The sequence below is a fragment of the Sprattus sprattus genome (genome assembly GCF_963457725.1).
Source record: "Sprattus sprattus genome assembly, chromosome: 15".
NCBI lineage: Eukaryota > Metazoa > Chordata > Actinopteri > Clupeiformes > Clupeidae > Sprattus > Sprattus sprattus.
Window position 1 is genome coordinate 21,745,166 of NC_137913.1, and position 24,968 is coordinate 21,770,133.

At 42.1% G+C, this 24,968-nt stretch overlaps 2 protein-coding genes across 2 annotated transcripts; both read left to right on the forward strand.

Moving 5' to 3' along the window:
• Nucleotides 1–4,186: 4,186 nt before the first annotated feature.
• tspan36 (tetraspanin 36) lies at nucleotides 4,187–10,099 on the forward strand. The gene is made up of 7 exons (XM_080851992.1): nucleotides 4,187–4,317; nucleotides 6,842–7,033; nucleotides 7,353–7,427; nucleotides 7,546–7,641; nucleotides 7,912–8,061; nucleotides 8,539–8,622; nucleotides 8,735–10,099. The coding sequence occupies exons 1-7, from the start codon at nucleotides 4,258–4,260 to the stop codon at nucleotides 8,807–8,809; spliced, it is 732 nt and encodes a 243-aa protein (XP_080708118.1). The 5' UTR covers nucleotides 4,187–4,257; the 3' UTR covers nucleotides 8,810–10,099.
• Nucleotides 10,100–16,678: 6,579 nt separating this feature from the next.
• Nucleotides 16,679–24,477, forward strand: mapk4 (mitogen-activated protein kinase 4; the record flags this gene model as incomplete). Its single annotated transcript, XM_080852510.1, has 5 exons — nucleotides 16,679–17,221; nucleotides 20,679–20,823; nucleotides 21,579–21,740; nucleotides 22,099–22,300; nucleotides 23,481–24,477. The coding sequence occupies 5 exons, from the start codon at nucleotides 16,679–16,681 to the stop codon at nucleotides 24,475–24,477; spliced, it is 2,049 nt and encodes a 682-aa protein (XP_080708636.1).
• Between the last annotated feature and the right edge of the window lie 491 nt (nucleotides 24,478–24,968).

Sequence of the window (24,968 nt, forward strand, 5' to 3'; positions counted from 1 at the left end):
CTTGTAAAGCTATTTATGCTATGTATTTTTCACTTTTCTAAACTTTATACTTTTTAAGATATTAAATAAAAACGAATCAAAATTTTCCCATTGACTTACATTGGGCCATTATGACATCATAATAGGGTCTTTAAACTGGCTTGCACCTGTGCTTCACTGACACCTGCGCCAAATCCAAGGAACCTCTTCTCTGTCCCTCTCAATTTAACTGTAACTAGGAACATTAAGACACCTTCCATTCTCTACTTTTTTTTCTCTCCATCTCTCCATCTTTCTCTCTATCCCTCTCAGTCTACTTTCTCTCACACTCAATCTCTCTTCTTCACTCCATTTTTATCTCCTTTTTTCAATATTTTCACTCTTTTTCTCTTTCACTCTTGTTCACTCTTCTTTCCTTCTTCCACTCTTCTTTCCTTTCTTCTTTCCTTCTTCCACTCTTCTTTCCTTCTTTCACTTTTCTTTCCTTTCTTCACTCTCCTTTCTTCTTTCCTTCTTTCACTCTTCTTTCCTTTCTTCTTTCCTTCTTCAACTATTATTTCCTTCTTTCACTCTTCTTTCCTTTCTTCACTCTTCTTTCTTTTCTTCTTCCACTCTTCTTTCCTTTCTTCACTCTTCTTTCTTTTCTTCTTTCCTTCTTTCACTCTTCTTTCCTTCATCCTCTCTTCTCTCCTTTCTTTACTCTTCTTTCCTTCTTCCACTCTTCTTTCCTTCTTTCACTCTTCTTTCTTGTCTTCTTCCTTTCCTAACTTTTGCATTTCATGCACTGGTATTTCCTTCAGGAAATGCATTTTCTAGTTTATGCTTGCTCTTCCTGGACTCTCCACTTTGCACTATTGTTTATCCATTACACTGTTGTATTGTATTGTTTTGCACTGTTGTACTGATTTGCACTGTTGTATTGTTTTCTGTTGTGATGTATATATGTGTAATATGTGTAAGCACACTGAGAGCCACTGCACCAAGACAAATTCCTTGTTTGTGCAAACTACTTGGCCAATAAAAGCTGCTCTGATTCTGAGGTGCACTTATGAGGTTACCCATGACTTTCATCGAGATGTTGAATTATACGTGAGACTCGAAAAATAAACATTGAATTGCTAGTCTTTTTTACACGTAGTAAGTTTCAATAACTCCATACCATTACAGATAGACATTCAAGGAGCAAAGATGAGACGTCATTGTGTGGTGAGAACTGATAGAAAATCGTACACAACAACAATCGCTGGTGGGGAGAGGCCATTTTTCCATTGACTGGAATCCTGTTTTATTTATTGGTGGCACCAATAAATAAAGATTTGGGGGAAAAATGGTTGATTGTTGTTGTTTACGATTTTCTATCAGTTCTCACCACACAACGACGTCTCATCTTTGCTCCTTGAATGTCGATATGTAGGCTAATGGTATGGAGTTATTGAAACTTACTATGTGTAATAAAAGACTAGAAATTGAATGTTTATTTTTAAGCCTCGAAAGTTGCACTGGGTGCCTTTAACCAACGACTGTAAACGGCAGTAGCAACAAAGGCTAAATCAACTGGGGATGTATTCCAGGAACATGGTTTATTGTCAAACCTGGCTACGTTAAGTCAAGTAAGTGGTAAACCTCCTACTAGAAGGTTGTCCGGTAAGAACAGAAATGATGTCACTCTGAGTCCCAAAGATGATGGATTTTATTAGTACACACACCTATGGCCGGATGGACATGAAATTACCGTGTTGAACCGTGGTTTCTATAGAATTATATAAATAACAAGACATACAAATATGAACACTTATGTACACCAAGGATGAATATATGACATAGGCCTACATGATTAAAATCATGACTACGACATGAATGTGTATCCATTTAACACCGTGCAGCATTGCTGTGAACATTCCATTCCCTCCGTTACCAACCGTTGAAATAGCAGTAACAGAGTGAAATACCACAAGACAGTGATGATTACCACATTACATCAACTTAACTAACAGATATTATCTACACTGATAGCCTACTTACAGACTTAATCGCTAATAACACCAACAACAAAACACTCACTATCTTAACGACGCACGGCATGAACGAACGTGAATGTCTCTGATCTGTGAATCGTCCAATGAACTTCTCGATGGTGATGCTGCTCTCCAGTTTCGCTTGACCAACAAAGTAAACAGAGGTCGGTCGGAATTACTTAGGGGTGATGAAGGGAACCTTGAAACCGGGTTTGGGGTAACTTAAGACTGTCAGTGCATTGCCTGTGCATGCGCCCCCACGGAACGTTGGGAATACCCGATTGGGTGACCTCTCTGTGTTCCCGAAGTCTCGTGAGTGGCCTGCTCAACGGGGGTGCACAGCTGGATGACGGGGGTGCACAGCTGGATGACGCTGGTAGTGGCCGCCTTCTGAACAATTGTGATGGCCAAGAAGGAGGGGGTAGATAATGGACAACAGGGAGGCCAACAGTGACACCTGGGGGCTACCAGGGGGAACAGGAAGCCCGTTCAGCTCCTAAGATAAGGCCATATGGTATTCAAAATGTACACACACCCAAGCAGGAAAGGACAGTCATGTTTTCCTCAGCTTAAGCCTGTTTGTGATTCTGGCAAAAGATTGTAGATGATATTTGAGCACAACAGCCAATCAAATTACACTCTTCCCTTCCGTGCTCCCAAACATATGGATTGGATCAGTCCGAGCCACTTGTTTCCTGTGTAGAGAGCAAGTGTAATAACACCAGGAACTTTTGAGCGTACACAGAAGGGAGAGCTAGAGACCTGCGAGGACTAATTAACTGAATTTGACAAAAAGTGTGAAATTGCGGAACCTGCAGAATTAAAGAGCCTGAGTACATTGTACATGTAACTGTAGGCCTATAGTTCTTTGATGTTTTAACACTTGAGCATGTAGAATGATGGTATGGGAAGATGACAAGGGGGTCTTATTTTAACATCTGCCTTTGTCAAAGAGACCTGAGGTGGTCTGTAAAACTATATGAAAACAACCCAGAACCTGTTGTTTAAGTTACTAATGTTAAATTAAGTTGCTTGAGTACAGCCTTGTTGGTTGAGTCAAGGCAAAGTCACAGTGGAATTATTTATAGCCTGGTTATTTTCCATCTGAAAATAATGTCAGGCAGGGAAGTGAAAATAAAAACTCTGTTTACTCTGCAGAGTACAGGGCCCTTGGTAGTGCACAGCTTGACACCTAGGCATACCCCTCATAAATGGGGAAGTCCCTTTTGAAAGACAATTTGAAAATATAATTATGTTGAAATGACTGGTCAGAGAATGACTTTGGTATATTCCACAGGCCTTAATGGAATCTAATTGAAACTATTTTGACATATATCTGCATTGAGAGCAACACTGGTTTGAAACTGAAACCCATAATTAGTGTTACAATCTGTTCCACAGATGATCATCTATCTCTTTAAAAAACCTTTAAAATCTCATAGAAGTTTCGCAATATGGAACATTTACCACAGTTACCGACCTACATGTGGTGTGGGATCAATTCCACAGCATGCATAACCATGTAAACACTACCAACCACTCAGCTGGCACAGATAGAAGCTTGCTTACTTGCATCTTCTGGCGATATTTTTGGCGTGCTGTGAAGGATTTTCTTGCAATTTCACGAGGTGCACGATCCACACCACACATAGTGCATAGCCTGGACGGATAGTGAGAACGACATGTGTGTTAGTTTATCAGTCGTCCATATCATTTGAAGATGATCCAAAAGTAGTTGCTCATAGAAAAAATACCTCAAAAATTGGCGAATTTGTCCACTTAAAGTAGGCCTAATGTAGAAAAGTACCTCGGAGAGTCAGACAACTAAAGGCCCACTTATAAAATTACTGAAAATCTCACTATTTCCCAAACTTGATCGCTCTCCCTTATACGTCCCTCTGGATACAAGCCTCTAATGACTAAATGTGAATGCTATGGCTATATGCCGAATAGTGTTTTGAAGCAGGCTATCACTTTTAACATTACAGGCCAATTGTGAGACTATGTACCTTCGTTTTTTAGTTTACCCCACTTATTCTAGGGAGTTTTTGGTAAAGCATTTTGGGTATTTACATGAGGTGCTTGTACACGAGGTGCTTGTAAAGCGTTTGAGTCTTGTGAATTACGCAACCGCGCCTGAGCATGTGACTGATATTTCCAGTTAGTTACGTGGTACTTGGTACAAATAGAGACTGCAGGCGGAACGGTTCAGTTGAGGAAGACGCGTCGTTCTTTACTGTAAACGTATAGCACCTGATCAAAGATGGACTGTGGGATCATCACATCTAAAACTGTCTTGCTGTTCCTCAGCCTTATGTTTTGGGTAAGCCAATGTTTACAAATCTACGCTGAATGTTTAGTCTACAGGCGAATTTGTTCACTGAAATGTTGAAACGCACGGACTATGGACTAGTCGGCAACTAAATAATCAGTGGAAGTTTGTGTTGACAATTTCATAGTTTAGCCTACTTACAGAAAATGTACACTCTCGGTCAGTTGAGGGTAGCCTAGCGTGAACCACCGTCGTCGTTGAAAATCCTTATTAGGAAGACACTAAAAATATGTGATTTGCTTTGGCCAATATTCAGTTCCGCCTTTTCCTCAGGTTTTTAAAATAGTGATTTTTGAGTTAAAACCATGTTGATTTTGAGTTATATTGCGTTCAAAGTGACTACCCTAACGTTTGCCTACATTCCTAATTTAATTTGGTCTTGCGTTTTACATTTCAGGTCTTACGGTAACAGTTTAGTCTATTGGCAGTGATGTTTTGCAGATTTCTGGTTGTAGCTTACTTCTGGTTTGAATCTAATAACCTAAATTAACCTAGCTGCGTTCCATACGACTTTGCTTACTTCCGCTTCATAATGTATTTAATACATTTTATGTACATATTATTTATTTTTGCTGACAAATCAGGGTAACCACTGCCACTGTTTAGAGCTATCCCTGGTTTCAGCTAATCTGAGCATCTATAACCTCCTAAGAAAACATGTTTACAATTCATTCGAGAAAATCTCTCCGTCTTCTTCACTCTCTCCTCCTCTCTTCTCATGACCGAGTCTTTGTCTTCTCATTTATTTGAGTTAAAATGACCACAGTTTACTTCAGTGTGTCATGAGAATCAGTTTAACTCAAAGACAGAATTATGAATAAGACTTTTTATATATTTTGTTCACTGGACTCAACTGGGAAGCTTTAGAATTAGGCTAGAAAATGAAAATCTGCTGTGAAACACTAAAATATGCAACCGCCATAGTTGGTAAATAGTACAGTGGGTTATTGATACATTAATACCATTCCTAGGCTGCTGTATGTTTACATCATTGGTTTGCAAGGTTTTTTCATGGTCCCTCTCAGTACTAATCATGTAAAATCCCAATCAGTGAGTGTACAAAGTCCACTTTCTCTTGACCCATTTGTATTAGCTGCCTTTGGGAGAAGGTTTATGATGGATCTTTTAAATATAATACATGATGAGAAAGATTTCGAAGACGTTAAAAGACTCTTGGACTTCCTGAAACATCTAAACCGGAATTTCTCTATTCATCTCTTGTGAAGAGAAAGAGATGTTTTTACCACATTTGCTTATTACCTCTGCTTGCTGACGCTTTCTTAAACATCAGAGCTGCACCAAGTTCCAAGAAGGATTAAGGGGGATAGTGTCCTGGGTCCCATGACGGCAGTCTGATTGTAAGAACAGTCAGTCATGTGCTGTGGAGGGGTGAGAGGGGGACTCATGTGATTTAACGACCCTCAAACCTCAGAAACTGCCCTTTTTTTTGTAACACTTCCTGTACTGTTTTGTCAGTGTGTCATGAGAGCATATTTCCTAGCAACACATGAGTCACATTCCTGTCTTTTTATGCAAGATGTCCACGTGATCAGGTGATCGTTAATGGATCTTGGAATAAGGCAGTGGGAGAAACCTTTATAGGTGCTGATTTGGGTACCACAATAAAGCAACTGCATGTGGTACACTTTGCCAGTAGTTTGGAGAAAAAAAAATGTGGACCCAAGAACACCTCAATAAGTACACTGAAAAAACATGCGTTGTAAAACTGAAAGTAGACAGATTCTCAAGGAAGCACATCACATCAAATGTATCCTTATATGTACTGCTAACCCCTCTACCCTATTTTGATAAGGAAACATCTTTGTTGGATCCATGTTCCACCAATGAGATGAGCTGCCTGCTTTACATTTTTGTGTGGAAGTGTGTTTTACTCAACAGAGGAGGATTCACATTTTGATGATGTCCACGTATTCAGGGTTTTTCTTTCCTTAGCTATACATGCAGTTTTACCTTTGGTTTTTGAATAACAGGATGAACATATGACAATTCAAGGAAACACTTTAATTTTTTTGGTTCTGTAGAAAATAACTGTAGAAACAGACACTTATAATTAAATTATGATCCTGTCAGTGGCAAAAACTGTTCTGATTAAGAAAGTTTTTTTCTCTGTTAAAAGTTTGGACTTGGACTGGAAAGATGGGACTATAGAGCCCAGGTTAAAAAATCCAAAAGTTTTCTTTTAAGTGCAAAACAGTAGCTGAACATTACCCCGCCTGCCAAACCTTGTATTACTTGTTCCTTGTTTAAACAGGAAGATAAAACTAATAGGAACCTCAAAAGAAGATGTTAAATGGAAGCATATGATATGTTTGTGGTTTGGGGTGTGTCCTCAGTATATACTTGTGTATCAACACGTCTTGCTCTGTTTATTTAGCTTCTATTTCACTGACTTATTATTGAAATTTAAGAATTTGAATGCAAACAACTTCAAGTAGATCCTGTCTAGCTGCCCATCATGGCGAAACGTTGAAGAACCTGCATTTTCTTCTTCCAGGCTGCAGGAGCTGGTTTGGCCTATGTGGGAGCATATGTCATCCAGCGCTACAATAGCTTTCAGAGCTTTCTGGATGACAAGACCACCCTCATCCCTGCTACCATCATCATAGTTGTGGCTGCTGTGATGTTTATCATCGGGATTGTGGGCTGTTGTTCCACCTTAAGGGAGTCCAAGATTGGTTTAGGCTTTGTAAGTAGGGATATATCTCGGTTTGTTTAACTTTCATGTGTGTCATTGTCATGTCATTGTAAGTTGAACATTTAAATGATTTGACAATGGGCTGTTAACTATCCATTGCCTTTGTGCCTTGTCCCTAAACAGTCAGTCTGAAATCAAGGCAGTTGGAAATAATTGTAACAACTGAAAACATTACTCCATCAAATTATATTTTAAATAGTTTATTTAATATAGTAATATTTAACTATTAATATGCTAATATTATGTGTTGTCTATAGCTATTTACCATTGTGGCTTTCTTTTTTTTTAAACAAATTTGATCTCACCCCAGTTCATGATAATCATACTCCTCATCTTCGTGGCGGAAGTAGCAGCTTTTGTTTGCGGCTTCGTGTACATGAAAAGGGTAAGAAGAGCCTTTCACACCTCAGGCCAAACACCGCATGAAAGCAGACCATAGTTTATTCTGTCATGTTTATTCTGGCTTTGTGACTGTCCTTTTTGTGTGTGGGGCTTTTTCACAGCTAAATGGCGAATTAGAGAAATCGATGACCACAGTGTTCGCCAAATATGACGGAACGAATACAGAAACTCGTGCGGTGGATTTATTGCAGTCTCAGGTGAGTCTCTCTTTGGACCTGTGGACCTATATTATGATGTGTCAGTACTTCTATATGTTGATGCTGCTGGCTGCTGCTGTGTTACATAAGGGCACATATGGTAGTAGTTGATACCTGCAGTGCATCAGTAGTGTTTTGAAGGAGGCCTTTGCTTCACTTCAAATACAGTATTTAAACTGAAGAGAATAGACAACTGTGTATTCCTATCTCTGTTTTTCTGTCTTTCTCTCCTCTCACTGTGTCTGAAGTATGTCAAAATTCCCTCTCCAGCTTACATGCTGTGGCGTCCGAAACTACACTGACTGGTCCAGCACCTCCTGGTTCAGCTCTCACAACAACACCGTGCCCCTGTCCTGCTGCAAGACCAACAACACCGAATGTACTGGAGGCCTAGACCAGCCAGGTCTCCTCAACACTGAGGTAGAAACGGATACAAGCTTCAAGACTGTTTGGTCATGTGTTTTAAACCTTGTCAAATTCAGCTCTAGTGGCCAGTCACAGCGCTGAGAGTGAAGAATCAGACAATTGCCACACACACTGCTCTTCAATACCGCCTATATGTACTGTTTTCCACACTTGAACACTTGTGTATTTTTGAGAGTAGAGTAGAGTCGATTTGATTAGATCTTTATTGTCATTGTACAGACTACAGAGAGAACAATGCAAATATGTGTAATAGCTCTTCAGCAGCACAAGAAAACCGTAATTTTTAGGTAAGTAACGTAAGTAGGTGCGCTATGAGTAAATTGGTGCAGTTTGAGTCGAGTATGAGTAAGAACGTCCATGAAGTGCATAGTGCTTGATAAATGTTTGTATGTTTGTGGTGCAATGACTCTTGTTGAACTGTTATTGATCATATCCTGCTGGCCTGGTCATGGTTGGTGTATGTCTGTACAGGGATGTGAACCCAAGCTGGAGAAACTCATTCAGGATGTGCTGAGTTACGCCATGCTGGTCGTCTTGGGTTTCGCCATCATCAAGGTTCTTTTTCTTTTCCTTTGTAACATTTGAAATGTGTATTTGTTTGTTATAGAATATTTGTTTTGTCAGTCAACTTCTGTTTGGTTAATAAGGTGCTTTGTCTGCATTCCAGTTCTTCGGGATAATCAGTGTTTGTGTGATCACATGCCGAAGCCGCAGAAATGATTACCAGCAGATGTATGCGTGACCTCAGCATAGAAGCGTCTGAGGATCTCAGCCACTGAGGATGGGAAAACTCTTCAAACTTACACACACACACATACATGCACCTGTTGCTTACATCACAATAAGATAGAATCATTTGTCACAGTTTTTATGTTAGTTTTTTTTTTTGATGCACCAGATTTTGACGGGATTTTAATGTTGTAATTTTTAACATATCACAGGTTTTGAAATGTTATTCAATAGGAGGGAAATGAATACATCAGCTGACATATTATGCATTATACGAGATCTATGTACAGTACAGCTCAAAGACATAGCATCTGAACTATCATTAAGGTTATTAAGGCTTGCCAGGAATGTGAGTAGTTACCTACATACACTCAAAACTTTTCTAGCTTTCCTCTATATCATTTTTATGTAACAATTCCAACAGTTGCATTCCAAAAATGCCCTGCTAAAGAAGACCTTTAAATACTGTTGACTGTACCTTATCTTATGACTTATTAACCTTATTTATGTACCTGGCACAGAGAGGGAAGGTGATTATTTTCTTGTCATGTAGTATCCATTAACTTAAGATTAGTGTTTGGGTTGTTGTTCACTGTTGAGAAATAGAATGAGGACTGGTGTCAGTCATCCTGCAAGCGTATTTGGTCCATGACTTGGTTTGGAATTGTATAAGGTTAGTTTTACTCTTTAATTGCTACTCAGTTGGAATTAGACTGCAGCTGGCTCAATGAATTTACTTTAATAATATTCACTTTTGGTAAGGAAACGTGTATGACGTCAGGAAAATGTTTTGGATGGTGTGGAGTGTGGACATACTCATCTGCTTAAAACGGTTTGTAATGCCAGCTATGTATATTTCATCTTTGTTCAATATCTACCATTACAGACCGAGATATAGTTTGGTAGGCATATCGCACTGCAACTCCTGGTAGCCAGCAGCCAGTTCTTAGAAAATGTGTGCTGCAAGTACAGATAACCCTTGCAGTCAACGACTTCTGCCTATCTTTTATTTTTGATACAATTTGGGATGCTTTCCAAAAGATTGTCAAATATGGTGTTTCCCAAACACAACATCCTCATGTTTGGTGCAAACACGGAAATCTAAATCATATACAAAAGTATATTTCCATATTTTTAACTCAACAGACAGGTAATATAGTAATTAGAGTGCATGGATATGTGTTAAAATTATCTTGCAATTATTATTTCAATTTTGTTATGTACTTTAATGTTAGATTTTAATGCTGTTAATATCAATGTCACTGAATTTATTTTCTAAATAAAATCAACATATTTTATGACCCTATAATATACTTCATGTTGCACCTCACTTTCATTAAACATCTTTTAATGTAAATGTTCTTACCATATATATATAAACATATATATAATTATGTGTATTTTATGTATATATATATATATATATATTGTTGGTCTAGTTGATTGTATGTGATGTAGTGACTGCTATAGAAAACCAAGATACCAAACTGCATCTTTGGAAGTCAAGTGGATATGCTCTTCACAAGGGGGCAGCATAAACATGTTTTTTTCGTTTGAAGAAGTGAAAGAGACTTCTTGTCCTTTACATTTGAACATTTTGTTGTAGTTAAGTGAATTTGGTTTTATAAAGTGTTATCTTCCCACAACACAAGTATTATTTGAGGACTTGCTGCAGGCACTATTACAAGCAGCAGCAAATGCTAAAGAATGCTTTTTCTTTTATGGCCTACTAACAATACAATATTAAAAGAATTTATACTGATGGCCACATTGAATAAGAAATTCTAATATCTTTGCATGTCTACTCATTAAGGAGCTCTTAGAATGATTCATTCTCAGACACAAAGGATTTCTGCTTGATATGGCTGCCATTTGATTTCAGGCTAAGCAGAAGTTCTTTATTCCCATACAGGCATACTGAAGAGGTTTCCATACTTGACACTCCCTCCTGTATTCCTATACCCATATGCAATGAGTGTGCCCTACATAATGTATCTCACCTCTATGATCAAGTATAAAAACCTAACAGCTTTGTTGTTCATAACAACGAGTTACTCAGAACCTATAGAAGAGCATGCACAGAGGTACATAGTCATAGAGCACCTAGTTTGCTAAAGCTGAAAAAGGCTCTACTTCACCTCAGCAATGTGAAGGAAATTGAATAATGGAAACAAAGTATGCCATGTCTACTATACTATGATTATTAAACTGATAAAATGATTGATGATTTCATTTCACGCAGCAGCCTCTTACGTATGAGAGAGTCTTGGTAGAACTTGTAACATTCCTATAAGGCTAACTGTGGAGCTGCATGATAGGCCCCGCGTGAGGTACTACAGTTCATTGAGTCTTTTTTTTTCTAAATGTCATAATACTTGAAACCTTGAATATGCAGTAGTATGCCTTCAAGGGGTTGCCAACTGAAGATCTGTGTGAACAATGTACAAAGGCACACAACACACTTACCACCCATATGACATTTATGGACATATTTCAGGTTGCTGGCACTAGAAAGGTAAAATGTGATTCATCTCAAAAAGCTACCAAACCTAAAATGGCCTTGACTGGAAAGTATGATAATGCCTACTTTGAATACAGAGGTAGTACAGTTATAGGAAGTGGACAACGAGTATGGATATACAGCTGCAGGTAACATTACATTGACGTCAAATTATAATGGCAGACAAAACATCTAAAGACTCTTTGCTGGGAAATCAAAAGATTTATTTTGGGTGGTGTTCATGTGGAGGAAGGGCTTTATCAGTCCCATCACAAAAAGGTTTGCACACCACTTAGTCAGTTCTCCTCAAACTAAAGGTCAGCAGAGTGTCAACAATCATGCTTTAGTGGCCAAATACAATAATGATAGGGAAAAAATCTGCTGCTAATTTAGCATGAGGAGAGCACTGTCCAAACACTAGTAAAGACAATCTGCTGGCCATGCAGTTTCACTGATATTAGGAGTGTATTTGTGAGTAATTGACCAGAGAACTTAGTTCATGCAAAGTGACGTGGTAACATGTTACAAAAGTGCAATAGAAAAAGGAACCCAAAACCTCTGAAGCCCCCATCCTCAAAATCATTTTAATCTTCTACTCTACAGGCCAATGGCAACAGACAGTTTTTTGGCCTATTTAAAAAAAACTCACTCACTGAATGGATTTTTCATGGTAGATGAACATTGGCTCTACCAATGATATGCTTGGACAAGGTCACCTGTTATTTGACACACACTGACGATGGCGTAAGGCCGAAACGCGTCTGTACGAAAATAAACTGGTCTTATTTCTAAAGAGAAAAGCTTGAGAGTGCGGTTTTTATTCTACTAATAGTTAACATTCTTTTACTCGCACCCGAAAACGTATTTATATATATTTTTTGAAGTAGAGCGCGCCTATCCCTACTAACACCTGTTATTTGAACCATCCTCTTGTTTAGAGCACTGGAGATAACCTTAGTCCCCAATAATTTGCTGCTGACCAATTTGCTGATATCTTTGCAATTTGTAAATACCCTAAAATATATGGTTCATACATTATTTCACTTTAGTCCCTTTTCAATAAAACTATTTTATAAGTAATATATCCTTCTCCATTGCAGTTTTGTATCTATCTATCTATCTATCTATCTATCTATCTATCTATCTATCTATCTATCTATCTATCTATCTATCTATCTATCTATCTATCTATTCATTCATTCATTAATCATCGCTCTCTGCACTCATGGATCAAGATTCTCTGTTATTTTTTTCCTCCAGTGAGGTCACTCAGATTGCTGAGTCAGGTTGGTCCAGTGCAGACACTTCAGACAAGCTCCTAATTTATTTATTTCCACCCCCCCTCCCCCTCCATGCAGAAACCTGACCCCTGCAGATGATGAGACAGTGGGAGGGCAGCCAAACATCCTTCCCTCTCTGAGGGGATCCAAGGACTTCTGCACCGCCAGCCTCAGCAAGACTGCCTGCCTACTGCCTGCATGCTGCTGGTGCTGCTGCAGCCAGCATTTTATGCTTATGTATCATGATGATTTTTAATTCCATTCTGCAAGTTCACCACCCCCCTCTCCCCACACACACACACACACACACACACAGAGAGACATCTGCTCTTCCGGACTATGTTTGCGTATGGAGGGTGAGAGGGTTCATCTTCAGTCATATAGCACAAACCTGGTTTGCATTGGTAGCAAATAAGAGAGCTTAAGCGCAGTCATTGGATGTCAACAACTCCGGTATTTACAGAAGTGGCTTCTTTGTTGATTCATGCAGTGTGGACAGTATTTAGTTGCTCTCCCACACTGGTCTGGCCCAAACACATCACTGTATTCCACAATTTCACGATCACAATTCCGACCTTAAAGCAGAATGTGGAAATAACTGAACCAGCCACTCCTTCATCAATCACTTATGTAAAAGCATGCTTCAGGGTGAGGTGAGAGAGGTCAGTGCTGTTTATGGCATTTTCTGTGGATTTAAATGGGCCCCTCCTCTGTGTCCACCTACAGTATGTGGTAATCCCCACACTGAGAGAGACTGCTCACCCAGCAGCTCTCACTCTGCAATCAGATAATCTGGCGCATGACTTCCATGAGGTTCCATGAGAATTGTGTGTATGTATGTGTGTGTGTGTGTGTGTGTGTGTGTGTGTGTGTGAGAGAGCGAGAGAGACAGAGAGAGAGAGCGAGAGCGAGAGCATGAGTGAGTGAGTGAGTGAGAGAGATTTCAGAGTGCCAACACAACTATTGCAATATTTTTTCGTTGTTTGCCAAGAAACTAAATAAAAACACTTGGAGAGGAAAAACGTTAGACAAGACATGCTTTGCATAACAAATGTTGTTCTTGAAATATTGATCCATTTCCAGATATAGTTTACCGTATTTGATAGCAGGTGTCCGGAGAACGTAGCTGATTGATTGACAGCTCCTTGGGTGACGTCATTACGGGGGGCGCCGAGGAGTTTCTAATAAAGAAAGGTTAATGCACAACGTAGAAGACAAGGAACGCTACAAGGCACAGAGACACTTCATGCTTGGTGCGCCCATTTCTTGTCTTTCCCCCTCTCTCCACCAGTTTATCACGGGTTACATCAGAAGGACTGATACCTTCCTGGAATGAATGGATCTCCGCGCAGTGGGGAGATAGGCTACTGTAATCTTACAAATCACATCAGTGCACCATGCCTCTTACAACGAGAAGCCCTGGGAAAATGAGACAACTCTTTCTTGGCTGTCCACTTCGGTGATAAGTAAGGATCGCGCAATCCCATACAGTGATGTGAAAAGGTTTTTATGTCTAACCATATCATGTTACGGTAAGAGCTGTATAATCGCCGTCTCTACCTCTTTGTAGTTTTCTCAATGGATGGGCCGGAAGATAAAAGATACCCTACTGTTGTTATAGCGTGTCGTGGTGCAAAAGGGATATTTCATGCGGGGATGTTTTTTTCAGGGTGTCTACTTACTTCAGCTCATTATTCGAGGATGAAAGTTAAATTCGGTCCCACACATGTGTTTCAGTGCAATTGTTCAGTGGTTATCCGGGTGTCTCAGTGTTGCCACACACAAAGGCAAATGCAGCACTATTGTTTAATAACCATCTGACGGATGGTCATTGTTTTGGGGGTAAATTAATTATCTGTAACATTTCACAATACACTGTCGGACAGTTAACAAGTGGCCGCTTCGTGCGTGGCGTTTTATTTTTAGAAATGTTAGAAGCTTATTTTTTTTGCGATTTTGTTCATTCGCATGTTATGCAGTAGGCTAATGTTGGCGTGAACCTATTTCGCGTGATCAAAAAACAAGGTTTAATCATATATGTGTTCAAATTCTGTTGTAAAATTAGATTATTTCCCTCGTATGAAACGGTAATGCAAAATACCAGCGGAGCTGATACACTGAGCGCCATACTAGTATACATTATTTATAAAGTTGAGCAGTAGGCTGCGGCGAACCGCTCCTTCCATCTTCTTAGCCATTCAGTGCAACATCAAAACAGAAACAGAAAGGGGCAATACAAGTGGTTATATATTGCAAGCGATTTTCACTTGTACAGGGTTCATGTGTTCCAGGCCAGATGGGAAATCCGATTGTACAAGATTATAAGGAAATTGGGTGCTATAGTAATCTGCTACAGGTTCAAGGAAGCCTGAAATTCTTTTGGATCTCTGCGTCCAGATCTATAGTCCTGAAGAACTTTTTTTTTTTGTGTGGAAGACTTTCATTTTCTCTACTTTGAATTTGCTGACATGTGTCTTCGGGGCTGAAAGGGGTTGAAATCTCGTGTTGAAAAGAGGGTTGAAAAAGTGTTTCTTCATTTTGGAAAAGTAAGGCATCATCCTTTTTTTTTTTTCACTGAAGTGTTGGATTTCATCAACTAATTCACTGGAACAAAAACATTTCGTCATGGTGATTTTCCGAAGGGTTTTCCTTTGGTCTGTCCTATAATAAACTTTTCTCTCATCATACTGCAGGAGGATGCAAGTTCCCTGATACTGTCTCTATGATGGATTAGTTGCACTGAGTACATGAGTGTCCTAACCCCAAACATCTGTTCTATACACTTGTCATATGTCTATACATGTCTATACATCATGTCTTATGGATTTGATGCAAATGCTGATATGAACTTGACATGATGGCAAAGGATGTTACTTTGTTGAATTGTTATTGTTTCAAAGGCATATGCAGTACATTTACTGTAACACGACACAAACCAAATTGAATTGGAACAGCAATGTCATTTAAAAAGTTGAATTTGTTTCTGAAGTAGAGAACCAGGATGTATGCATGAATATAATAAATACACTTTCATCACACTTTGAAGATCAAGAGTTTTTAGGCTCTGCGAAGGAACACACACACACATACACACACACACACTCACACTCAAGGTTCAAAGCTACCGAGATAAATGTACCCCTCTCCTTGTTTTGTCCCCTTTGTGTAAAATTGGGCGTCCTCTGTCTCTTTAACTTTGTCCTTTGTTGTCCCCCCCCCCGCAGGAAATGCACAATGATGCCAGTCCTGAGCAGGTCCTCCTGGCCAGTGGAGGTTAAGGAACAGCCTGCAACCAGAGAAGGCAAGAGGCGGCCTCTTAGATTACGGACGGATTACACTTGGATTTATTAACTCACTGCCACTATAAGCAGATCTGATCTGGGCAAAACCGTCTGTGAGAGTTATGTGTGCGCAAGAAGGACTCAGGGATTCATTCACACAGAGAGAGAGAGAGAAAGACAGAGAAAGAAAGAGAGAGGGAGAGAGAAAAAGGACAGCACGCTGGGAGGCAGAGCAGGAGGATGGCTTTGATTTTCTGGGAATGTAACTCAATTTAGCCTTGGATAGATTAGAGGCAGGATTGCTCTTGTAGGCGACCAGCTGAGAGCAGAGTGCAGCCTGCAATCCTGTGCATATGGAAAGGCTACTGTACCACTGTAGCAGGAACTGTCTGTGGGATGTTGCTATGGAAACACTTGCCCTGCACCAGGGTGTTGAGTTGTCTCTCACACTAATTCTGGTTTCTTGCTGATGTCTAAGGTAGATGGAAGAGACAGCAGTTTATGGGGTTTATCTGTTCAGCAACAACTTTGAATGGGTTGTGTTCCTACTAGTTCTGATCATGTGCCTATCTTACAGTAATCAGTAGTCATAACGATGTTGTGATGCAGATCTGTGTTTATTTGTTTATTTATTTGTACACAAAAAAATGTAAACATTTAAAAAAAATATTAAAGGCTATTTGTTGGGTTGTATCTAGTTTCTACTGACTAAGTCTGGTTGTTTGCAATTCTATAAGTTGTTGGTATTGATAAATGAGAAACTTCACATGTTAAAATCCTCCCTTCCATCTCAACTCTCTCCAGAGGCACCTGTCTGAGCCATGTCCAGGCAGACCTCTTCGCCCTTCCGTCACGCCTTCGACCTCGGGGGCCACTTTCAGGACGTGCGGCCCCTGGGCACTGGCGCCTCGGGCCTGGTCCTGTCGGCCACGGACAGACGCACAGGACAGCGGGTGGCCGTGAAGAAGCTGGTGATGCACAACGCGCTGAGCATCAAACACGCGCTCCGTGAGGTCAAGATCACGCACCGACTACAGCACGAGAACATTGTGCGTGTCCACGAGGTGCTGGGACCCTACGGCCAGCCCCTGCCTGCCGACCTAACTCAGCTGTCGGCCATGTACATCGTCCAGGAGTGCATGGAGACTGACCTGGCATGCCTGCTGGAGCAGGGCCCTCTGCCCGCCGGGCACGCCACCCTGCTCTTCTACCAGCTCCTGCGTGGCCTCAAGTTCATCCACTCGGCCAACGTGCTGCACCGCGACCTGAAGCCCGCCAACATATTCCTTAACCCTGAGCAGCTGCTGCTGAAGATCGGGGACTTCGGCCTGGCGCGCATCGTTGACCCACACTACTCGCATAAGGTTGGTGGAGACAGGGCGGCGCGTCTGAGGCTCGCTCCATAACCAGTGTGTGCACTCACTCTGCAGGCTGCCTGAGGCAGGCTGGTGAATACAGAGCAGCAGCCGTAGTGGCAGTTTCATTACTCGGGATTGACCAGGGTCTGGAAATGAATTACGTTACTTTGTGGCGCAGTGCTGCTGGAAAAGGCAGGGAGGAGGAGGAGAGTTGTGTGTTTGTTTAACAGCGACTTTAAAATCACTTGTCTCTATGGCACAAGGGATGTTAGGTGTGCATACTAAAACTGATCCCCAGTGGCATAGTCTTGACACTGATAATATAGGTCTATACGCTGTTTACATTTAGCCAATACTTTGCTCTGAAGGGACTTACTTAGCTGACAAGGATGATAGTAGTCCCAGATGAATGGGATCCGATTATTGTGAGCAGATTTAAAATGCCTTAGCCAACATCTCCAGAAAACTCTGGCTTTTGCCTTGGTTTAGGATGAGTTTCCATCATCTGATTCCAACTCAGCACCCACTCTTGCAGGTTAATCTGAGAAAGATTTATATAGTGCATATAATTGCTTTTCTTATTTCCCTGTTTCCCTGTTTCAAGAATTGTGTTGGTTTGCATTGATGAGGCTGTGGAAAATGTAAAAACTGTTGCCTTCAAACTACCTCAAGCATAGACTCAAAAACACAGAACACTAGACGGTTGGGGAATCTGTTCTCTTCACTGTTTCTCTACAATCAAAGTATTATTATTATCGTTCCACTAGATGCATTTTTTTTTTTACAACATAATATACAAAGTGCACCTTTAATCACTCGGCCAAATTAACATCACATCAGTGAACTTCCTCATTAAGCCTCATGCAGACATCTTCATAGCGAGAGGGTACATTTTAGCCACTCAGATGTAATGGACCCTGCCATAGCGCTGCAATAAAAGCAGAGAGCCATTAGTCTTATGCAAGCGTACAGCAAAATGAACTATTGCTGGGACGCTGGAGGTTTCCATATGGGTTTAAGCCTTTTGATTTGTCCCCTGAGGTTATTATACAGGAATGCACAAGTGTGTGCCTAAGAAGGAGTGGATGCCTCTGGTAGGACTAAGTCACTGTAAAAAGCCAAACTGTGGACTCAATGGGTCAATGGCTTGAGTTTAGCCTTCTGAATTCTGTATTGCTTTCAGAAGTTTTGGTGCGTATAATTCCCAGGTTTGGTTTTATTTCCTTAAATAGATTTGTAATCTCTAAACTATGCAGCAAAGCATGTTCTTAGCTCAGCTTTTCGGTGGGCTACAAATATTTTCTTTGGGATGTTGTTATTTACATCCTGCTGGACTAGTGCTACCATCTAAAAATGTCTAAAAGCCTACAGCCCTGATAATAGCAAGTGTATCAGTAAGCATATTTTACTCATGCCGTGACAGGTAAATTACCGTCAGTGTTACATCAGTGCAGTGTACACAAAAACTGTTTAGAATCCCAGGACTTCCGTGAATTAATACTCTTTAGAACCTCATCAAACACTGCCATATAATGTTACCCAATAATCAAATTGAATCACTCCCGCTGTCTGAATAGGATTAGGGCCTGAAAGATGAATGTGCCAATTTACTGCCTCATTGTGAAGGTTTATTATTGCCGGGGAGCCCACTGTGTAACTCTATCAGATCAGTGAAGGCCCTGTGTGAAAGGGGGGCTTTGTGCGTGGGGACAGGATGAGCAGGAGCAATGATGCACGCGGAGGGGAAGGTTTCAACATGGATTGGGTTTGGGCATGGATGGGGCTGGCAGCAGCAGCAGGAGGAGGAGGAAGAGGAATGGAATAACAGACTTGTCAGGGTGCAGCCTGGGGGCCACAATGGGCCACGCTGTGCAACAGATACTGGGGTCAGACAAAACAGCCCCTATACAGAATTCGATGCGTAACAGACAAAGAAAGGCTTCGACACATTATGACAAAGGCTCCAGTGTCTAAATGCTCTGTGTTGGTGCAAGCGTGAGTTAACAACTGATTTCTAAAAAAAAGAACGTCCACGCCGCTGCAGTTTGGCCACAGTGTGCCTTTTGTGTGTGGGCCTCAGCGGCTGCGAGTCATATCGCTAAGCTGAAAAAAAGTCCAGAATGTCAGTGCTCTTTATACATTCCCCTCAGGCATTACTGGAGTCTGTGATGCACTCAGTTTAATAGGAGAGGACACTGAGGTCCTGCAATAGTTAAGGCTCAGTATGAAAAGAGAGACAGAGAGGGGGAGAGAAAAATCGTCAGTGCTGTGAAGAAGAGAGAGAGAGAGAGAGAGAGAGAGAGAGAAAGAGCGATAGAAATAGTTAAAGTGATAGTCACCGGATCAATGGCCTCACTGACAAGCTTCCTGTCACACCTACAGAAGCCTCTTTAAACAGCGACTGGGTTCAGCACAGTGCACCAGTACGAGACAGAGAGAGAGTAAGAGAACGTCTTGGGCAAACAAAGTGTATTTGTGCCCACACATGTCACGGTTTTAACAATCAACAACTGTGTTATAAACACTCTAAAAGCTTTCAAAGGTATGTCTATGCAGTCTTTGTTCAGAGGGGAAACACATTTAAACTGTTGAAGGTTATAACACAGTAGTAATGTCCCTCTGATTTACTTGCATGTACTCTTATATATGAATGTTTACATTACCATGGTACAACTTTGATACATCGCTTTGAACAAAGTGTGCAGAGACAATAAGCAGCCGCCACAGGGAGTCAGCGTAGCAGCATGTGTTGGATATTTGTGCCAGCTCACCCCCCAGATCCTCCCTGCTGAGTCTGCCTAGCCAGAGCCCACAAATAATTCATCACCTGGACTCGTTGTGCGTGGGAGGTGAGAAGGGAGAAGGGGAGAGACAGAGGGAGGGAAGGAGGGTATGGCGAAGGACAGAGAAGAAATGAAGGGATAGAGACAGGTTGGCTTGAGGCTGTCTCTCACGAAACACTGAGCAGCGCTCCGTCAGTTATTGTCAAGCAAAGCCGTGGAGGATTAAGAGGGCAGGCTAATACGTACCTGGGCTCTGACAGGCTCAACCTGAGATGCCAGCGCCTGTCACTGCACACAATGTGTCCTTTTCTCTCTCTTGTCTCACGCCTGATAAGTGCAAACCTCACTGGTCCTCAGCAGGTGCCTTTGGAAATGTCTCGGAAATCGTGACTGGAGAGGAAATGGAGAGAGAGAGAGAGAGAGAGAGAGAGCAAGTGTTTCTTTGACTTTCTGAAGCCTAGTTCTGTCACTCATTAGATAGCACTACACACTTTGTAGTGAGGCATTGTCGTCCAAAAATATCACCCCCTTTTTTCTCTGCTGTAGAGCATCTAAATAAATAAACTCACTCATGAGTTTATCTCTTGGTTTTTATCCCTTCTTTTTGCCTGAACTTTCTCTCTCTCTCTCTCCTTCACTACCTCTGTCTTTCTCTCCATCTCCCCCTCATTCCACCTTAGGGGTACCTGTCAGAGGGCATGGTGACAAAATGGTACCGCTCTCCTCGCTTGCTGCTCTCCCCTAATAACTACACCAAGGCCATAGACATGTGGGCGGCTGGCTGCATCCTGGCTGAGATGCTCACTGGCCGAATGCTCTTTGCAGGTAAACAAGAGATGTAGGATGAGATATGTGTGCTGGGGAAGATAATGTGATTCAGACTGTGCTGCAGGTCATAGCTCCACGATGCAGCTCTGCAGGAGTAATAACCTCAAAGTATTTGTTGTGGAAGACCATATAGGCTTATTGTCTGACACGGTGTACTTTACATTTTTGTATGTGCCTTATCAGTCTTTTTTATTGTAGTGCTGGGGTGTGGAACTAGAAGCTGCTATATTCAGATGGAAAATACGAAATAGCACAGAGCTGAAAAAAACTGTTAAGCTTCTTGATGATCTTTATTGTACCTCCCCCTCACTATATATAGCTTTTACTCTCTAGCCATTGAATGTGTTTGACATTTCTGTACTTACAGCCGTATAAATAGATAACATCCACTTAAATGGTCTTCTTCTCTCTCTGTCTTCTTCACATTTACCCTTTGGCTTTTCTGTTTATATAATGTTTTACAATATGCACTAATTTCTTCCTGTGTGTTTATATATATGCCTGTGTGTACGATTTATGTGCATGTGTGTTTTTGTAGGTATGTGTGTGTGTTTATGTGGTGTATGTGTGTTTTTGTATGTACTGTATGTGTGTGTGTGTTTATGTGTGTGTGTGTTTATGTGTGTGTGTGTGTCATGTATGTGCATATGTGTTTTTGTATGTATGTATGTGTGTGTGTCTATGTGTGTGTGTGTGTGTGTGTGTGTGTGTGTGGATGAATAAATGGCTGGTTGTCGGCTTGCGGTCCTCAGGGGCTCACGAGCTGGAGCAGATGCAGATGATCCTGGAGACTGTGCCCGTTCTGCGGGACGAGGACCGGAAGGAGCTGCTGCAGGTCATGCCCACCTGCGTCAGCCACGGCTGGAAGGTCAGGAGGTCGCTGCGGGACCTGCTGCCAGAGTTGGACACTGAGGGTGAGGGCGAGTGCAGTCGTCAGCGGCTAAAAATATCCAGTGCAGCTCTCTGGGTGTTGCCGCACTGCCTGCTTTTGAAGAATCAGTATGCAGCTTACGCAACGAGATGAGCGAAGAGCTTGTTCGCTTTAGTGCCATGACCAGACATACATTCAATCCAATTCCGAAGGCAACTCAATTTTAGTTGTATTAGAGAAAGCATCCAGGAGCAAAGACTACTTATACTTTCTCTCCTTTGTTTTCCACTCTAGTGAGATAAAAATCTGCTTCTGATTTTTGAAAACTACTGTGTCATCTTAAATGTCCTGTCAATATTAAAGAAGTGCGTTTTCTTTTCCACTCACGTATCTCCCTGTAGCTGTTTGCATCTTGGAGAGCATTCTGACCTTCAACCCCATGGACAGGCTCACCGCTGAGGCGGCCCTGGCTCAGCCATTCCTGCAGCAGTACTCGTGTCCGCAGGACGAGCCCACGTCCCTTCAGCCCTTCCGCATCGAGGACGAGCTGGACGACAGGATGGTCACCGAGCACAGCCACAACTTTTCCTTAAACTGGCACAGGTAGCTAAGTCAAGTCAAGTGCTTGAGATTCATTGTCATGTACATTGCATATAGTCTGACATCATTGAGTTAATGCCAATGTTGGTCCCGTTCAGGTTACCCTGCGATATTTTTCTCAGCTTTGCTCTCATTCATTAGTTCTGTTTTGGTTCAAAGATATCACTAACAAACACATCTGGAATCAGAATACTAAGGAGATCATTTATTTTAGTTGTACCTCTGCAGTGGATAAATGTGCACAGAAATCCTCTGAAAAAAAATATGGTGAAAACAAACAAAGCGATGACAGGTTGTGAACATGTCTTCTCTGATAGACTGCGCACACTCTCAGATAGCTTTAAATATCTGCTGCTTCCTGACAAAAATGGTCTTTTATTTTTAGTGTACAGCAAGACACAGGCTCAGAACCCAGGCTCAGCAGTGTTCAAAAAGAAAGAGAGAGAGAGAGAGGTGTTGATGAAAACCCTACTAGTCCTCATGGAACTAAGAGAACGGGCAAAACATTTCAGACACAATGCTTTCATCTTTCTTTACTCAAAATAAATCCCAGTATACTGTACATCAAAGAGGTGCGTAGACCTGTCAAGGGTGAAGTAAGAGGGTTGCTCCACACATAGCTCATGCTCGTTTCTGCATCTATTTTTCCATTTCTTTAGAAAAATGAGGTGAATTGCACAGTTCTTGCTCCTGAAAAGAACTGTAGAGGGGAAATCATGGAGATTCATGTCTTATTGAGCTGGAAGAGATGTTGGAATGAAACTTAACTCATAATGGTGACAGGATGGGTGCTTGATTATGAGACAGAGGAAGATCGGGGAGATATTGATTGGAAAGTGAGAAGAAAATCTCAGCAGACTTGTTGAGACTTAAAGCCAGTTAAATATAGCAACACATTAATTCTCCCCTTAATTGCATCTCCTGCTTAATGCCCTTACAACTTTATTGTCATGTCCTTGTTGTTCCCACTCTAGCCATATGGCTATTTATTAGTGTGCTGCGCCTGAAGCAAACAGAGCAGAAAGACATTTCTTTACCATGGATTAATGACTTAGAATAAAGAATTAATGAAAGAAAGAGTGAATGAGAGAAATATATAAATAAATAAAAAAGCACAAAGGAACAAACAAATAGCAATCTAAGATACTAAAATACTGATACTTTAGTCTTTCTGTTGTTACAGGACGGTCACCAGCTTGTCGTCTGACACGTGCTGGCAGCAACAGGAGAGGTGCGAGTGCATGCAGAGCGTCTCCGAGATGGGCGACGTGGATGAGGAGGAGGTGCAGAGGGACCCCAGGGCCAGCTCAGCCACCCTCCTGGAGGAGGCGCAGGTGGATCCGCGCAAATACTCCCACAGCAGCTCGGCCGAGCGTTTCCTGGAGGGCTCGCACTCCTCCCTGGACCGTGCCTGTGGCGGGGCCTACGGCGAGCTGGACTGTGGGCGCTCGTGCGACTACAAGGTGGGCTCACCGTCGTACCTGGACAAGATCGCGTGGCGTGAGGGCAAGCCACAGAACTACTCGGAGCCCAAGCTCATCCTGGACCTGTCACACTGGAAGCGCAACGGCCGGCCCGGCCCGAGGAGGAGGAGCATGGAGGAAGAGGAAGAGGCGCTGGCTGCTGAGGAGGAGGAGGAGGAGCCAGGGGACCTGTTTCAGGAGATCTCCCGCTGGGTGGAGAGCACGCAGTCACGCCTGCACTCCCCCAGCCCGCCTCAGGAAGCCCCTGGCACTCCCAGCTCTCCCCCGCTCCCCTTCTCCCCTACCCTGCACCCAGAGAGTGTCCTAAGCCACGGCCACAGCAGCATGCTGCAGCGCTCCACCCCCGACTTCATGGAGGAAGAGGACAGCAGGTCTGGGCCCTGTTTCTTCTCCTCCTCACCCCCGTCTCTGTTGCCGTCCTCCCCATCGTCTCCCACCCCGGGCCCCTCTTTCACCTACCCTCAGACGACCAACACGCCCCCTCCCAAGACATCTCCCTCTGAAAAGCTCCAGACACAGTTTGACCTGGATATGTTTATCTCGCGCGCGCTCAAGCTGTGTGGTCAGAGCGAAGGGCTGGGAGGCTCTGGTCCAGCCGGATCCAAGAGGCCCAACATTAATGGTGTTCCAGGGCTGTCGGACCACCGTCCAGCCTCACCCGGGCGCAAAGAGAGCTGGTCAAGCATGGCCCAGTAAAATTATTACAGAGCTGGTGATGTGTCTCTACTCCTCTCTGCAGCAAGCAATGGTGCTTCAGTGCTAAGAAAGGCCACTGAGATCAAGGGTGAGGGATTGCTTGGATCCATCCAAGAGATCACTGGGATCGGAATAGGCACCTTCAGAACACCGGCTGTTCATGGGATGTTATTTAGATGAATTTGGCCTTATGAAACACAGAGTCTTTTCCAGCATGTGATTGATAATGTGCATGTAAGGAAAGATGATTTGCCAAGTTCTATATCAGGTTGTAACAGAGGGAAGATCATATTGCCTTTAGGTGCTTCTATGATATACACAGGACATACAGTTGCTTTGTTCCTAATATTATTTCTAGAAGGCAAAGGTATTCTGATTACTCAGAAGAGGATAAAAAATGTTATTGGTAATAAACACTACATCATGAATGTATTTAACTCTTTTTACTGGGCAGTAGGATTGTAGCATTTGAACTCATCTCAAACCAAGAG